Source organism: Phragmites australis, chromosome 21 (assembly GCF_958298935.1).
Source record: "Phragmites australis chromosome 21, lpPhrAust1.1, whole genome shotgun sequence".
Taxonomy (NCBI): domain Eukaryota; kingdom Viridiplantae; phylum Streptophyta; class Magnoliopsida; order Poales; family Poaceae; genus Phragmites; species Phragmites australis.
In genome coordinates this window covers 11245035-11262520 of record NC_084941.1, presented here as the reverse complement: position 1 = coordinate 11262520, position 17486 = coordinate 11245035, and the positions used below count along the sequence as shown (strand labels likewise).

At 42.5% G+C, this 17486-nt stretch overlaps 1 protein-coding gene and 1 pseudogene across 4 annotated transcripts; one reads left to right on the top strand and one right to left on the bottom strand.

The window, feature by feature from the left end:
- The first annotated feature begins 1209 nt into the window (after window positions 1–1209).
- Window positions 1210–10983, top strand: LOC133902999 (meiosis-specific protein PAIR3-like; annotated as a pseudogene).
- A 695-nt stretch (window positions 10984–11678) lies between these two features.
- On the bottom strand, window positions 11679–16087 carry LOC133903780 (ATP-dependent 6-phosphofructokinase 5, chloroplastic-like). Of its 4 annotated transcripts, none has more exons than XM_062345239.1 (14): window positions 15736–16087; window positions 15145–15467; window positions 14942–15023; window positions 14400–14473; window positions 14205–14316; window positions 13962–14057; window positions 13767–13868; window positions 13603–13677; window positions 13315–13455; window positions 13074–13190; window positions 12891–12995; window positions 12581–12661; window positions 12332–12460; window positions 11679–12244 (listed from the first exon to the last, which is right to left on the bottom strand). In XM_062345239.1, the coding sequence occupies exons 2-14, from the start codon at window positions 15438–15440 to the stop codon at window positions 12077–12079; spliced, it is 1578 nt and encodes a 525-aa protein (XP_062201223.1). In that variant the 5' UTR covers window positions 15441–15467; window positions 15736–16087; the 3' UTR covers window positions 11679–12076. The 4 variants fall into 4 exon arrangements, with proteins under 4 accessions (XP_062201223.1, XP_062201222.1, XP_062201224.1 ...); XM_062345238.1 differs by having other exon boundaries at window positions 15792–16087; XM_062345240.1 differs by lacking the exon at window positions 15736–16087 and adding an exon at window positions 15631–15654.
- Window positions 16088–17486: the final 1399 nt, after the last annotated feature.

Sequence of the window (17486 nt, the reverse complement as noted above, 5' to 3'; positions counted from 1 at the left end):
GCAGTCGCTTCGCGCGGGGACGTACTTGAGCGCCGCATCGCGTCGTGTCACGAGTCCGAGGCGTCGCCCGGGATCCCAAAGCTGAGGTACTTTCTCCCGATTACCCATCGACTGGCTCACTTCGTGCGAATTCGCTGCCGCGCGCGAGATTTTAGGGTTTGGGGAGTTCGAATTTTGGGTGCTGTTGGGAGCGCGGAATCAATTTGGGCGTTCCATTGGGATCGACCATCCTGTACACTTCCGAATCGATACACTCCAGTTTCTCTTCAATTGCGCGCCTGTTGGGGGTAACTTGTGCTCGCGTTGTCCGTTCGTATGGCGATGCTTGCCCTCATCGATGGATCTATGTGTTGGATTATTGTTGTCTTTCTCTCTTGTGATTAGCTGTGGCAAGTGCTAAAATGTGCCAGATGCCAGTATTGCTTTGCCCTGGGTTTCTTTGTGGTAGGGTGTTCTGCCTGTACTGTGCTTGTGGAAGACGGTCACTGAATGCTGAGGTCACTTTTTGCCTGCTACTACACGATATTGCTATGTTATTACGTTTTGCTAATGTAATATGCTTGTACGGAAATAGTCACTGTATTTCACCAAGTTGGTGAGAGTTGTTATGCTAGGCATGCTTGTAGATATTGCGATCTGTTAAAATGGTCCTAGGAAGAAGCCTTGGTCTATTACTGCAGAAGTCAATCAAAATCTAGTTGTGGTCCGTGTCTCTGTAATATTACGTAATTTCAACCACAAGCAATTTGGAATCGAAACATGCAATGCAGTTCTGCTACCGTAGCAATTTGTTCTTGAAAAATGTATCTGACGCGGTTCTGTGATACTGTTTAGTTTTTACTGCTAATTTTTCTCTCCGTCATGATTTGATTTCTACTGTATTTCAATATATGGATTGATTGTTTTGTTAAATTGATACTTGGGCTGCGTTTAATTGCTTGGTTAGTTAAGGATTTGTGGTAGTCCTTGTTCCCATGTCAATTCTTCCCTGCAGGAAGTATGCTTATTTTCTTACATCATGTTTTCACCGTTGCTCATACAGCTGCACTTTGCAAGTATGCTGCTGAATTTCTTCCAATAAATTTTTCCTGTTACTATGCTTTCTAAATGATGCTTCCTTGGTTGTGATTCTTGAAGCTTAATCTAATCGCACAAAATGCTTTCACACTGGTGTGACCTTTATTTCATGCATTTGTTTTCCAATTTATCAGGTTTCACAATAGTTAATTTTGTGTACTATTATCTACGAAGCTGCTCCGATGGAAGTTGAGCTGCCAAACATCCATAAAGTGAGTAGCAGTTGTTAGAATATGTGTCGAATATATGTACATGGTAGGTTATAGATAGACTTGAGTTGTAATTGGGTGGGAGTAAAATTAGAGTTGTAGTCGAACTCTAATTCCGGACCTTTAAATAGAAGGCACCACCGTTGTAACCAAGGCAAAGAAAGAAACAGTTGGGGAGGAGCGCCCGTAGTCATGCTCCGAGAATGTAGGCAACCTGGCCGAACCTCATTAAAAACATCGTGTCTTGTGTGTTGATCTTATGCTTGGCTTGATGATCCTGATGATATTTCCGCTAAAATTCTAACAATTGGTACCAGATCCAGGTTGAAAGATCAGGGGAAGACACGAGGATATGTTCCACATCGCGCAAGGCTTGCACGGGTCTGGGGAAGGACGGCGCAAGGTGGAGCATGGCGGCGATCGATCGGTGGATTCGGACACTTCAAGTGTGGCGGTTCGAACCGTCCAATAGGCTGCATCAACGGGGATCCGTCCAGACTTGGAGATCGGGTTGATGGCGACTGGTGGCTGCTGTTCGATAGGGGTCGGTCAGACGTGATGGCCAGGTTCGATGGTGCGGCTGGAAGACGTCGCGGACAAGGCGACGGCTTCGACTCACGGTCTGATTGACGAGCGTTCAATCCAGATCGGAGCGGCTGTTGTTTGCTCAAGGTGGAGCAGCTGTTGTTTGCTCAAGGTGGAGCAGCAACAATGGTGGTGAAAGCCATGGTGGACTTCAGAAGTTGTGAAAGCGTTCAGGAGTTGCGTTGCGCGGTGGAAGTCTCGGTCACGATGCACGCTATCGTCGGCAACTCGACGTGTTGGCTGCGTCAACTAGCATGTTGGTGTGGGTTTCGGTCTGCTGGCGCGTAAGCCGAGGAGACCTGCTCAACACGGTAGAGGAGACCCTGGTGCACGGGACATGTGCGGAGCGTGGAAGTCGCACTCGGTTCAGTCCGGAGCGGCGACGGTCTCGGTGACGCTGCTGGATGGCAGGCCTCCGGGCGCACGCTCCTGTGATGAGGCATGCTTCTGGGTCGGTGGACAAGTCATGTGGTGCAGCTGGTACTCGGAGGCTCGGTATTGGCTCTGCTGCAAGCGGTGGAAGGCTGTTGGCGCTGATGCAGGCGGTAGTCCAAGGCACACAGGAGATAGGAGTTAATGCGATCAGGTGAAGGTTCACGTGCTGCATGTGGAGAGGTGGGTCCCATGTTTTGCATGCGGTCAGATGTGCATGGCATGGTAATTCAAGTGCTGGGGCCAGAATCTTGCATGCTAGGAGCCATGTCACATGTGAGAGAGAATAAAAAAAGGAAAAACCAATGACTACTGGTTCATGCATGCGTGAGAGAGAATAAAAAAAATTGGAGTAAATGGATTTGCATGTGAGAGGGTTTCATGGGCCCCCAGGTGGACATGCATGCATATGCATGCAGATGGATTTGCATGTGAGAGGGTATCGCGGGCCCAGGCGGACATGCATGCATGCAGATGGATTGCATGTGAGAGTGTGCGGCTGTCCATTTTTTTTTTATCTATCAAGGCATGGGCTCAGTGATGCATGGCTGGTGTTATCCGGTTCGGTTTCGCGTGGGAAATTCTTGCGGGCTGCTGGGGATAGTCAATGATGACAGACGGGTGTCGGTTGGCTCACGGACGTGGCCGATCTGGAGATCGAGTTCGGGTTGGATTTGATTGTCGTGCGCATACGACGTATTGAAACCGAGTTGGTCTTCTGTACCGATGTGGTCAGGTAAATAAATAGCAGAGGTGCACAGGAACAGAAGGCGCAATAATAGAACAGAACGCAGAGCAATCGAAGAGAAGTTCACGGAGGGATTGCAGATCATTGCAATCAAGCTGTTCGTGAACCTTTTTTGGCGATTGACGGTGGACAACGGGCGGCGATCGAGCGGGTCGACTTCGTCGTGTGCAAGCGGCGTGGTTGTCAACGGGGCTTGAGAGCGGCGGATCATGCACGAGCGGTGTACGAGGCGGGCGTACGCGCGGTTCGGCGTCTGCGTGGCGGTGCGTCCACGCGGGGCACAGGTACAAGCGTGCGGAGGTGCGTTCAGTACACGTGAGGTACACGTGAGCGGGATTCGGCGGTCTGCGGCAATAGGCAGATGGCGTCGATGGCGTCCAAATTCGAGGTGATGAGATTTGATGGGACTGGCAACTTTGGGCTTTGGCAGACAAGGGTCAAGGACTTGCTGGCGCAACAGGGGATCCTGAAGGCTCTTAGCGACAAGAAGCCAATGACGGTAGATGATGACAAGTGGGAAGAGATGCAAGCACAAGCGGCAGCAACAATAAGGTTGTGTCTCTCCGATCAGATCATGTACCATGTTATGGATGAAACATCACCTAAGAAGATTTGGGATAAATTGGATGATCAATTCATGTCCAAGACATTGACTCAGAAGCTCTATCTGAAGCAAAAACTGTATGGGCTAAAGATGCAGGAGGGGTCGGATCTTGCTGAGCACGTAAACGCCTTTAATCAAGTTGTCGCTGACCTTGTGAAGGTGGAGATGACAATTGATGATGAAGACAAGGCGATTATTCTTCTGTGTTCCTTGCCAAGGTCTTATGAGCACTTGATCATAACACTGACGTATGGTAAAGAGGCAGTCAAAGTGGATGATATTCTTGCGGCGTTGTTTGCTCATGAACAAAGGAGGAAGAACAATGCTGGTGAGAGTTTATCTGGAGATGCTTTTTTCGTCAAAGGTGATCGAGACAGGGAGACTAACAAGAAAAAGAAGAAGGGGCCACAATGCTATAAATGTAAGGATTGGGGATATGAAAGGAAAGATTGTTCAGAACTGAAGAAGGGTGTGGCAAATATTGTGATTTCCAAGAAAGATGACTCGGATAGCAATGGTGATCTTCTCGTGCTATCAAGTGAAAAGTCTTGTAGTGAAGTATGGCTGTTAGATTCGGCAAGTTCATATCATGCTACATCAAATAAGGAGTGGTTCTCTTCATACTCTGAAGGTGATTTTGGTCTTGCTCGCTTGGGAGATGATATGGGTTACCGTGTTATGGGAGTTGGCAATATCAAATTGAAGATGTATGATGGACAAGAAGTACTACTTGAGGGTGCGCGGCATGTGCCGGGACTTAGGAAGAATCTAATATCGTTTGGATTTCTGCATGGAGAAGGTTGGTTGTATCAAGCGATGTTAGATAAGAAGATCTTGAATGTGATGCAGGATGGTAAGACTGTGATGATAGGTGCGAAGATGGACGGTCATCAGTACAAGCTGAAAGGTGAAGTTATGGAGGTGGGAGCTGCAAATTTTGCGGAATACGTTCCTGGTGGCGAGGCATCCTCGTCGAATTATTCAGGATGAGCAACGGAGATAGACGGCTCAAGTCTAGGTACACGGAGGTTCACACATGGCGGACTCAAGTTGGCGTGCATATTCATTAAGGTGGAGTTTGTTAGAATATGTGTCGAATATGTGTACATGGTAGGTTACAGATAGACTTGAGTTGTAATTGGATGGGACTAGAATTAGAGTTGTAGTTGAACTCTAATTCCGGACCTTTAAATAGAAGGCACCACCGTTATAACCAAGGCGAAGAAAGAAACAGTTGGAGAGGAGCGCCCGTAATCATGCTCCGAGGATGTAGGCAATTTGGCCAAACCTCGTTAAAAATATTGTATCTTGTGTCTTGATCTTATACTTGATGATGCTTCCGCTAAAATCCTAACAGCAATTTCCTCTTCTAAGTCCTACCCTTGTAGGATGTGCTTCTTCATGTCACCTTTTCAGCTCTAGCTGTTCTTTTATTGTCGTATTCTAACAAATTCACGTATTGTGATATGCTTAGGCTACTTCAAGTGATTATTGGAGTTTAGCCAGCAACCAGTATCCATCTGGCAAATTCCCTAAGGTCTCAGTTGGCATCACGATTCCAAGGGCAGGTTCTGGATCAAGAGGCGGAGATGCTGCTGCTACCCCTGCATTTGAGAGGAACCTGTCTCAGGGAACTGATGGAAGATCTAGACCACCTAAAGGTGATAATGCTTCACTTCGGGTCCTGCAAGAAGCTGCAAACAACGAAGGATCCGCTAAAGGGGCACCTGAAGCTGATGATGATACACACGAGCAAACAGGGACCTTTTCCTTTGGAACAAGAGGAGAACAAGGCAGCAACCTTGATAGACTGGAGACGCCAGAATTTATAAATTCCCAAGGAAGGCAGAACTTGGGATCAGCAGATAAAAGCAAGCCCAATAGTGAGATGCTCAGGATGAAGCTGTGGGAGATCCTTGGTGGCACTTCACAAAATAAGCAAGCTGTTTCGTCACCAAACCCTGATGGCATTGAAACACCTGATCAACCTAAAAGTCAAACTGCCAAAGGGCCATCTTCAGGGAACAAGCAGGTTTTCACTTCACATGTTCCTGATAACATCAAGACACCAGATCCGCTGAATCGTCAAATGGTGAACTTTACTAAATGTAAACCATCCTCTGATCCATTGAGTCAGATTCTTATAGTCCAAAAGTTGTTGAAATAAGACATGTGACTCGCTCCTTGGGACGCAAGAAAGCACCAGCAGCCTCCAAACAGCAGAGCCGAAGTGCAAAGAAACCATTATCTACTTTTCACTCGGCAGCCAAGCAGAAAATGCTGGACAATGTGTTTGCCTTCGGTGAGAAATGCACAACACCTAAAACAGTGGTAAAACATGCAATTGGTGACTCTGGCAGCTTAAGAAATCTCAGAAGCTCAAATAGGAAGGCTAAAGTTGAGGTTCAGAAGATACATTATTCAGACAGAATTTCTGATAAAACCACGCAGGATGACAGGGAAGGAAAGCTATCTTCTAGAAATGCACCATCAGAGGAGAAAGGAGAGAAGGCTACCTCCTTTTCTTCTTTGTCCCAAACTAGAAAAACTGCTGAGAGCTGTTCTAGAAGCCCTGAAATAGGGAGAAGACTGAATGTGACGGTTAAGGTTGGGCCCCGGAAGATGCAGTTTTCAGAAACTTTATTGGCCAAGACACTGAATGATGGACAAAATAAGCCCTCTTCTCCTCGGAATACATCATTGAAGCGCAAGAAAAATGATTCTTTTTCATCACCACGTTGGAGGGAGAATAATGATTTCAAGATCCCGGAAAATTCAGACAGATGCCCTCATGCACATACAGCAGCTGAGAATAATTTCAACTCTCCACCATCTGATGCCGCTAATCCGTCACCTGAACCTAAAATTTACCCATGGGATCGTCACATGAGTCCTGAGATAAATGGTAATTTTGGGCAGAAGGTTGCCAGTCCATGGGCAGAAAAATTCAGAGACACTCCAGATGATTTTGCAAGCCCTACTCTTGCAGCTAACGTAAATATACCCCCACAAATAAGTAAACGGATAGATGAGGACCTGTACACCTCCAAGTATCCAAAAAGCGTGGACAGGTTCAGATCAAGTTCCCTTGCCTCAGATCCAGAATCTGAGCCATTGGTATTCCTCTGTAACGCATATTACAATCTTAGTAAATTGGTGTTGTTTGTACTCTGTGTAACTAAACAATTCACTGATGATTAACATATTCTAATGTTCAGGACGAAATGGATAAAGCCAGTGAGTTACCTGGTAGTGAATCTCCTGATTCTGCAGAAGAAAAAGAGAACAGTAAACAACCATCTGTTTCACCCGTTTCTCTGACTGAAGATGAAGGGGCCAAAAGTTCCAATCCAATTTTCGCAAAAGGTCAGAATACCACATCGCCATTTTGCCATACACTTCATACAGGGAAAACATTAGTTTGGCAAAATCATGTAGCCTTCCTTTCTGTGTTTACTGTTACATATCTAAAAAAGCAAATGCAACATTGCTGTGCACAGTGCCTTATCCCCCTCTCCTGCATGATGTACAACATACATGCTTTTGGTGTTAACTCTTGGCCTTTTAGTAGTCCTGGCTGATTAAGCTGTCGGACATGTTTCGAGTTACCTACAGTTCCAACTATTGCATGTCCATGCAAAAATTCCGAAAATATATTATCAATTTATGATGAACTTTGAATTAGGTTGTCCCAATATGTAGTCATTCCTTCATCAATTTCTTGTTTTCCATAGGCCAACAAGCTACAATCATTTTTAATCACAGAAGATATTCAAATTGAACTTATTGTTTTGTGCAACAAGTGGAATAGCAGAGATGTTTGGCATATCCTGCCATGTGCGTGCATGGTAGTTTATCATGCATTTAGTCAGTATCATTTGCTATGCTGAGTTTGCTTTTTAATTTGGATATTTGACTGCATAACTTTTAGCACATCAACATAACTAAATTATACCTTGAAGCAGCTCAAGTTCTTTCCTAAGGATGTTTGTGGCACACTACTCATAACTAATTAATATGGGTTCTTCAAATGCAGAATATAAATCTCACAAATGGCTTTCAGATATCAACGTTACTGATAAATCTCCTCATGGACATGTGGGTAGATCAAATCTAAAAGAGGATAGAATGAGCAAATGACACTTATCTTCACCTACTGCTTTTACCACTTCTGGTAAAACTGCTTACTTTCTTTCTTTGATTTCATGGTTTGCACTTCATTTTTTTTCCAGGAACACAAGAAACTACAATTTTTTACTATATTTTTTTTCCAGGAACACAAGAAACTACAATTTTTGACGAAGAACAAGAGCAATGCCCAGAAAACTACCTAACCAGGTTCTGTCTTATGTTGTTTTAATAAAGTAGATATACCCTCGTTTGTTAGTTTATTTGATTACATTCTTGATTTCCGCCAGGGCTTTTGATCAATTTGTAGTGGTGCTGGGAAGGTTCCAAACCAAGATTAATTCTGACACAAGCAAAAAAAGTTCTGAGATACTTGCAGCTACTGGAGAGATAATACGCCAGCACCTTGAGGGGGTTGAGGTGCAGATGCAGGCTGATGTGTAAGATCTTGTGCCGTTATCCGCATGTGCACATATATACAGGGTTGATATAGAAGTATCATATAAACTAGAGGTACAGCTATTTTGATACATGGCACTTTAAATGCTCTTTCAGGGACAAGCTGGTCAGTGCAGGCAAATCTAAAAGAAAACGCCTAGAATCAACATTTGAAGGTACAACTTTCTTCATGTTAATGCTACCATCAATTTGGAACTGAACTCTAACTGAGAATTATCACAACGGGATCCTTCATCTGGAAACCATTCAGACAACAGTTAATCTGTGATGATGTGAATTTTGATCCAACATTCTGATTCTCCAGCTATTTGGATTTTTCAGCTCAAGCAATGTAGAAACTCTTTATCATCAACAGAGAACCATAATATTTTATATTTGGATTTTGGAATCTACAGAAGGTAAGCAAATTATGATTTGGAAGCAAGTTTCATGGAAGAAGCTCACAGGCAATCTTTTAGGTTCAAGGAGGAGAAAAGTTCCTTTTCCTAAGCTGCCTTGATGCTCTCCCTTAGCTCTTTCTTTTCTTGTAGTCTTTGTTTTTGTTTTTCGGCTTGTAAAGTTGTGTCTCTCTTTTTTAATAAAATAATCACAGTGGGGGACTCCCCTACTGTTTTCCCCTAAAAAAAGTCCAAGCAGTGAGAACTGAAAGAATAGATATGTGGGAATACTCTTGCTTGATTATTCCTGTACAGCCGAATGGCTTTTATAGAGATACAAGGTGCTAATACTAGGTAAGTGATTAGCTATACTAGGTAAGGTATCAATCTCCCTGAACTAGGAAAGGAGGTCAATTGCTGCAGCTGTACATTCCATACAAACACAATCCTAAGCTTGGAAAGGAGATCAATTGCTGCAGCTGTAGGCTGGGTTGCTGTGCATGGCCGGCAGGGCCTGGCAGGATGGATATTCCAACAAGAACCATATGCTGTTAGTTACTACTTATCATGTTTCTACGGCCTGCACTTCAATAGAACATAATAATAGGGATACAACCAATGAGGCAATAATAAATGTCTGATGCAAATAGAACTCACAAGCTCAGCTTGAATGGTGTTACATTGGTAAATTTGGCGCTTATAATGTCATTCATCATTTCCACGCTGAAGCATAATATCAATGCCATGAAAGATAATTTGAGAAATCTTAAAGTAGCATTTCTCCTAATCTGCATGCCATTATCCAACATGGATTGGTTTTCTATGTTTGTTATTTGGATCTTTTTGGACCTTATGTAGTATATGTTGGTAAATATCAAAGCTTGCAGTTATTGTGTAATTGTCTTAATAATTTACTTTTTCCTGCATTCTTCTTTTTTGTGCTTTTCTTGCATGTTGTTAGTTACCGAATTATGTATGTCTTTTGGTATGCAGAGCAACAAGAAAAGTTAAGGATTCTTCATGAGAAGTTCAAGGAGGAGGTCAACAAGCAGTTGCTGGATTGCAGGAATTCTCTTGAGGATTTTGAATCTTATCATGCAGAACTTAAGGGAGTAGCTGACAAGCAAAGTAAGTTAAACGCTATACCTAACACCTGGAACGGTGCAATTGAAGCATTTAGCTGATGGGTCATTTCTTAGTTTCTTATCATTTTCCAAAACTGTGAAACCATGTTGACCTTTGTGAACATTGAGCCTTGTGAAGTAGATAGCTGTAAGCATCACCATTCCAATGCTCATAACGAATCTGAAACACAATTGCCTTACTCATCCATAAATTTCAATTATATTTTTCCAAGCTGTTTATCTGTTTGAATTTCTCTAAATATTGTTATTCATGTGTTAGTTAAAGAATGATAGGAACTGAGCCTAACTTAGTTGGTGGGAGGTGTGGGTGTAGACACCTATCATCTAGGTTCGAGTCCTCTTCAACTCGAATTTGAATACCTATTTCTTCTTATATACAATACTATCTAGTTCCTCCTAGACTGATCGAGTTTTTTTTAGTTTAAAGAATGATCCTACGAGGTATTGACCACTAACATATAGTCACTGCTACAGCGTCTGTAACTATAGCTGTGTTCCTTTGTATCACTGACTTCAATAAATCTGTTTATACTTCTACATGCTCAATTTATCTGATTCTGACCGCTGACCATCAGAGTTACCATTTAACTTATGTAATCTTTTCATGATTACATCAACAGAATCATCCCACAAGAAACTCCTAGTAAATGCTGAGAAAACAGTAGGCGCTCAGCTCAATGATGCAGAAACCAAAATTGCCGAGGTTCAGAAGGTAAGTCAAGAACAAATTTTAAAGCTCACAAGTGCCTTATCGATCAAATTCTAATCTCTTTTATAACACACTGTTTTTGCAGAGAGCGTGCAAGAGGATGAACGGCCTGAAATATGTGCTAAAGGAGCTCATTGCAGAAACTGCAGATTGACTGATTCACCGAGTTCACTCACTCTATACAAGTACATATCACAGGCGCAAAGATTAGGATATATAGGATGCACATTGCAAGCATGTCTACGGTTCCATTTACAAAGGGCACAAGAGAATCGTGTCTGAATGCACAGAGGATTTCGTTAGAAGTTGAACTTTGTGAAAGATAGTTTTAGTTTCCGGTATCCATGGCGTCAGTTTTTGGATCCCACCTTTGTTTAAAGTTTCTCTTTACCTAGACGATTTGTAGTGGTTGCATCAATAGCAAGTGGGTAACTTACCATCTGGAAAACCACCATATGTAGTGTTTTGCATTGGCACAGGAAACCAGAAGCAATTTTTTGTGTACTGTTGCCCTTCACACTTTCTAAACTTGTTAAATGTTGCAACTGTGATATTGTAATGTAGGGCTGCAGTGTTAGGCTGACTCCAGCAGAATCAACAAATGCCAGCCACATCACTGTACCAACATATTTGCCACCCATGCTCTCTCGTATCACGCTCCAGCAGAATCGGTTCTAGGTGCTATAGTATTACGACTCTAGCGATATAGCGTTGCAGCTCCCTTAAATTTGCTAACCATCTCTCCTTCACTCATCATTGTTTATGAAGAATGATTATAGGTTTGAAGGAAGGATAAGAGTAATAGAAGATAGTAAATAAGGTAGTTGCTGAGATTGAAAAAATAGAAAATATTGTAATATTGTTAAATGATATTATAATAGTATTATATAAGATATATTTTTAGAGTGTCTTCGGGAAATGGCTTTATTGCTTGTGGATTTGATGTCTGTTGCGAATGCGATGTCATTTGGTAATGGGTATGATGCTGCTTTTGTGCAGGGGTACCGTCAACAATGTTACCTGCTATCAATACTCAGCAAAGATTTTGTTCTTTTTAAGCAAATTTCCTGCTCCCGAGGTCCTGTGAGTTTCTTGCAAGGTTGCTGCGATGATTTCATGTTTGGTCTGACCTCTTTGACCCGTCCAACATGGTGTCTTATGGTCGATAGCAGGCTATCACAGCTGGTTTCAGGAAGCTCCAGAGAGTCCACAAGAAGGCAGTGCCCTCCCCCGTTATTTCAGCAGTACGTATGTTTAGTAGCATACAAATGGTTCTGCAATCGTACATGTAAAAATGGGAACTAACCATCATTCCCTTGCAGATTCGATGCCTGCAGTAAGAAACCTTCACTAAAATTTGTATGGTTCTAAGAACATTCTATACACTAACCTACAAAAAAGGAATAGGCTTGGTTGGCGAGATGCTTATTTTATCCATATTGCACCTCAAGGACCTGGTAGTAGACGATGTTTTTCCCAAATGGAAGATAAAAAAACCATCTGACAATTATTTCACCATACTGACAATGGAAATACTCCCTTCGCTATAAATCACCTATTCTTGTTACCACCAGATGCTACAAGCTTCTTTGTTAATAATTGATCAATGGAAGTCCGGTTGCCCAGTTGAGGTCAGGCACCGATGCCACATCCAGCTGTTTGGATCGACAAACCTCGTGGACTTGATGACTTCCGGTATTGGCAAGTACACGTTGTGCGTGTTGCATACCCCAGTTGTGATGCCGCTGAACCCTGCAAAGGCTCCATGAACCTACAAGGTTCCACAAGAGACCGATGTTCAGGCACATAAATCAAGGGTTTGTTATGAGGCAGGCAGTGAGCAGAAATGGTGCCTTACCGCATTCTGACCGAGCACTGTGCAGAGGATGGCGTCAGATGCATTGGCACGCACGGCACGGACCATATATGTAGGATCAATGTACTTGACATCAGAATGAACTCCTAGTTCCTTGAAATGAGACTTGATCTGCGGCATGGCATAATTCAAGTTAACTATAATTTATTGGCAGTACATTCATCAAGGTGAATGTCACTGCGCCTAGTGTTTCCGGTCAATATAAAGGTGAAGATAATGCTGCAGACAAACCTTCCGCTGAAGGTGCACACCGATGTCACTAAGGATCATGTTCCCTGATGCATCAGTTGCATTTGACTTTTGCAGATGTTCCTGAAAATAAATCACAATATTATTTGTTGCACCATTCTTATAACAGAACATATAGAATAGGCTATTAGTTAAACAAGATTTCCCATGTGATATGCAAAGACAGCCAATTACAAAAGGTGACTGAAAATTTCTTGTGCAACAACCGGCAAGTCCATGCATATATTCAAGAGCAACCGCAGCAATAACATGCAAAGTCACTCATATTGGCAGTAAAAGTCAATAATTTAACCTGCCCTGCTCCTTCGGCAACACAAACCAGAGCAAATCCCTTTGTCTCTATCAAGTATTCAAGGTGTTGAAGAACTCCGTTCCGTCCATCAAGAGAGAACGGTACCTTCATTTGGGTTATCAATTATTTGGATTAACAATAGTGTATTAAGGGGGATTGCATAAACAACAGAAGAATTCATACCTCAGGTATCAAGCAGATATCTACTTGGCCACTTGACAGGGAAGCATGCATTGTGATGAAGCCACTGCTTCTTCCCATCAGCTTGACCAATCCGATGCCATGAAATGCAGAATGTGCCTATAGACCAATGAAATGTAACCATGAATATCTTTTTGGGTGGCGCTACAATGTGCATAAGTTACATAGTTTCGCTGTCAGATATTTATTCTTGACAGCTTGAGATGTTGCTGGAATGAATCACCTCAATATATGCAGAGTTGATAGCTCGTTGTGCTGCTTCCACAGCAGTATCAAACCCAAAGGTCTTGTCCATCAGTAGTATGTCATTGTCAATAGTTTTTGGGACACACACAATTGACACTTGCAGTTTCCTCTTGCGGCACTGCGTTAATAATATTGGGAAAGAGACAGAAAGATCTAAGTATCCTGTATCTACTCATCACAGATGCTGTAGTTCTCCAGAACTACTGACTGCAATTCAGATAAATTATATATTTATTAAAATCTAAGAACACAGGGTTGAACACACCTCCTCATGTATAGCGTTTGCTCCAGCATGAGTACCATTCCCACCCAGTACAAAGAGCATGTCAAGCCTCCTGGCCTGAATGTGGCATGGAGAAATCAAGTAGATAAACCTCTGATTTAGTTTGCAGGCATACTTTGCAAAGTAATAGAAGGACGTATACATGCCTGAATACTGTCAACAATGTCTGAAATGTTTGCACTACCACGAGAAACTCCTAAGAAGCTGCCACCGGCAAGATTGATATTTTGGACAACATGCCTAGAAAGCTGAATGAGGAAAAGAACCAGCCAAGTTACCTTCAATATACTTATAAGTATTTCACTGTTCCAGATGTTTGGTGAAGCAGAAAGGGCTCTTACCGGCACTTCAGATAAATGATCCTCAAAAAATCCACGGAAACCATGCTGTATCCCAACAATGTTTTTCACCCCATATTTTTCAAGTGTAAGCACAATCTACAAGAGCGCAAGCATAAGACAATCAAAACTTGGAATAGTGTTTTCTAGAAAGGCAATTTTCAGATATTGTGGCCCTAAATGAAACAAAAACCTAATCAAATTTTCTTTTCTGTACAGCGATCAACTTTTCCAGTTCTAATTTACCTGCCTAATAACATCATTGATACCTGGACAGAGCCCACCACACGTTACAATCCCAGCCTTTACATATTGAGGCTCAAAATATATTTTCTTACGTGGGCCAGCACGGTGCACCCTGGAAAAGTTAAGAACTTGGCGGTTAGGGCAGGACAAAGGATATTCCACTATACAATGTTTGGATTTATGCAGTGTGAGCACCATTGTTCAACCCAGCTGCAATCAGGGTCAATGCAGTTAGCTCCAGCAGATGTTGGTGAGGCAAACTTAATAACCTGAAGAAGCAATAAGTTTGTAAAGGGAACTTGTACTTCGTTTACTGAAATTTATCTTAACTAATGAAGTGATCCTTCCCAATTGACTATTCCATATAAATAAAACAGGTTTATTTCTGTTCAGATGGAGTAAACAATAAGCAGTTCTTCAAGCAAGCAGTGCATTAGCACAAATTATACTTGACAACAAATTCCTAAAACCGCTGCTTTTAGAGTAGCATAATCTTTTTTCCTTTGTTTCGATGAAATATAGACCTCAGGACACTTAAAATAACAAGTCACAGATAGAAATGCACTTTATTTTTTATTTCCGTAGTGTAATGATAATATAAGAAAATGGCACCGAATATATTTAGGTTATACGGTTCTAAACATCTTTGCATGGTCACATAATTTATTGAAGTAATTGTAGTGGAGACGATCCATGTCTAGGTAAACTTGATTCCTCGATGTTAATTAAAAACATACCTTCAAAAGTGCTCTATCATCATCATTCACATAGCCATTCCATGATTCGTGCATAGCACCGTTGACATAATCCAGAGGAGTCCTGTTGCAAACAAAGCAAGCATATCACACACATAAACACAAGTCCTAAATAGATGTTTTAATCATCACTAGTGAGGAGTAGGATCAATTAAGTAAACAGAAAAGTTGGCAAAATATGTCACCTGCTCTTAAGGGAAAATGTTGTTGGCCTTGGTTCCACATTGATCACATCTCTCAAGTGCGGCAAATTGAACCGCCTATCAAAGTCCTCTTGGAATTGCTTCTTGCAATCTGGATTTGAGAGATCTAGTTGGGGGCGATCCATGGACACGGCTCCAACAACCAACAGACTTGTTCTTGATTTCTTATCATATCCCACACATCGCAATCGGCTGCTGCTGGGCACTCCAAAACAACCCAGGTGGTTCTGACCTGAACTAACTGGACCAGCATAGTCCACCGGCGACGCTAGTGCCATTGTTTAGATTGCTCAGCATGCAGCACGCTGCAGAACAGATTCCATCTTGGTATCAGTATGAGATGACGGTAAATGCATAATTATTCACAAGTTTCCACAAGAGCCCCCTCTCAACTGTGGTCATACGAACCGAAGCTATAAAAGAACTAACAAAAAGGGGGAATAATATGCAAGAATATTCCAATCCTACATGGAAGGAAGTAATCAGCTCAAATAGTACAGAAGAAGATCCTGGAACCATTCCCACTGCCTGTCATTAATCAGTCATAACGATCATGCCTAAAAACGAACAAACCTGCATCAAATCGAACCAAGCAGGATTGGGAGATCACCACCGGTCAAGAAACGCACCTCTCTCCTCGCCTCCAGCCAAGCCACCGGCGAAGACCACCCACGGCACGCGCGAAGTGACCGATGAACAGAGAGGAGGGGGACGCGGACGAGGCGGCGTGTTATAGAGCCCCACAGAGGAGGCGCCGCGATGCCTCCGTCTATTGGTTTCTTGGAAATCGATAGAAAAAAAAACCGACACTTTTTTCTCCTGGGAAGCGGCAAGAACCACGAGAAGGAGGGGTCAACGGGGTGGGAACAGGCTGCGGGAGGAGAAATTGTTGTCCAACTTTGACGGGGAGGAGGAAGAATGGGAGCGGAAAGGTCGGGGTTTTAGGGGGCCGGTGACGAAAGCAAATCTTATGAATAGATCATTTTTTTTATGATATGGGTTAAGTTAGGCATTAAATTATAGAATATATGATATAATGAGATCTTATAAAAAACCTTCCTGAATAAGATGTTATAAAATTTGTTTTCGTGCGGTGACTAGCCGCTGAGTGCAGCCGCCTCGCGCGGTCGTTTTCGGCCTCCTCTTTCCCGGCTGGTTTCTGTGGTTGCTTTGCCCGGGATGTGGCCGATGGGACTGAGTGGGTGTTCTTGCAGTCCGGCCACCGGAACGGCCGAGATTTGCACGAAGACCCAACCATCCTAAACTTTTGCGTAGTGGCAGCTCAAAGTCGAAGCAGCAAGGTTCACGAGGAGACTACCAAATTTGCGTGAGAGCATCTCCAATGCACAGTGGTAGCTTAGAACGATGTCTTCATGAAGCGGAGCAACAATGCCTCGCTCTCTCCGGTGCCCTCGATAGCAAAACCACATATGGTGAAGTGAATCCAATAGGTTTCAATTGGACCTATATCAACCTGAAGCTACTGATGGACCTCTTGAAAACACTATCCTCCTTGATTTGGCGTCACTAGCTTAGGCAAACAAATACTTCGGAATCCATTCGTCTGTTTGATCAAAAATAAAGTGTGACGTTTCTTTACTACTGTCGGAGCATATTTCTGAATTTTTCGTCCGAGACAACAATTTGAACACATCAAAACCTCGCAGCAAAAGAAAGATTTTTGAAAAGATGTTGAGATCGCGATAACGGTTATATCTTGTAGAGTAAAATAAATCTCAAGAGCGTTTTGATAACCGGCTGTTCCCCTAAACTAAATAACGTTTTATCGTTCTGAACAATAACTATTTCTTCGATAAGAACTTTTTTCCTTTTTCAAACTCATAGCGAATCTACTCCCCCACTCCAAAACTTTATATCAATTTAGGAGGTTTGTTTTCTTCAACAATAGTTATCGTTTTGCATAAGACAACACTCTCTATTAAATACATCAATTGGTGATCGGTATAAGCAAACTGCATGCGTCGAAAACTAAGTTTGCTAACTTTTATTTTATTCTCCCTAAAGATAACTACTCTTACTTTATACATACGTATGAGCTACGCACAATGACAAGATAGACCGGAGAGAGCCACATATGGCTTCATTATTTATCTGCACAAAACCACGATTATTAAGTCTAAAAAGTAAGAGGCGTAGAGCAGCTTGCAGTTCTATTAAGAAACCAATAGAAAAACAATTGGCCCAGTTATGAAATTTAGGCATCTGTTGAGTGCTGAAAGAAGAAACCTTTGGTTGGGGTTGGGGACTTCATTTTTGTCTATTCTATTCTTGGATTTTGGTTGTCTGGACATTTCTGTTATTAT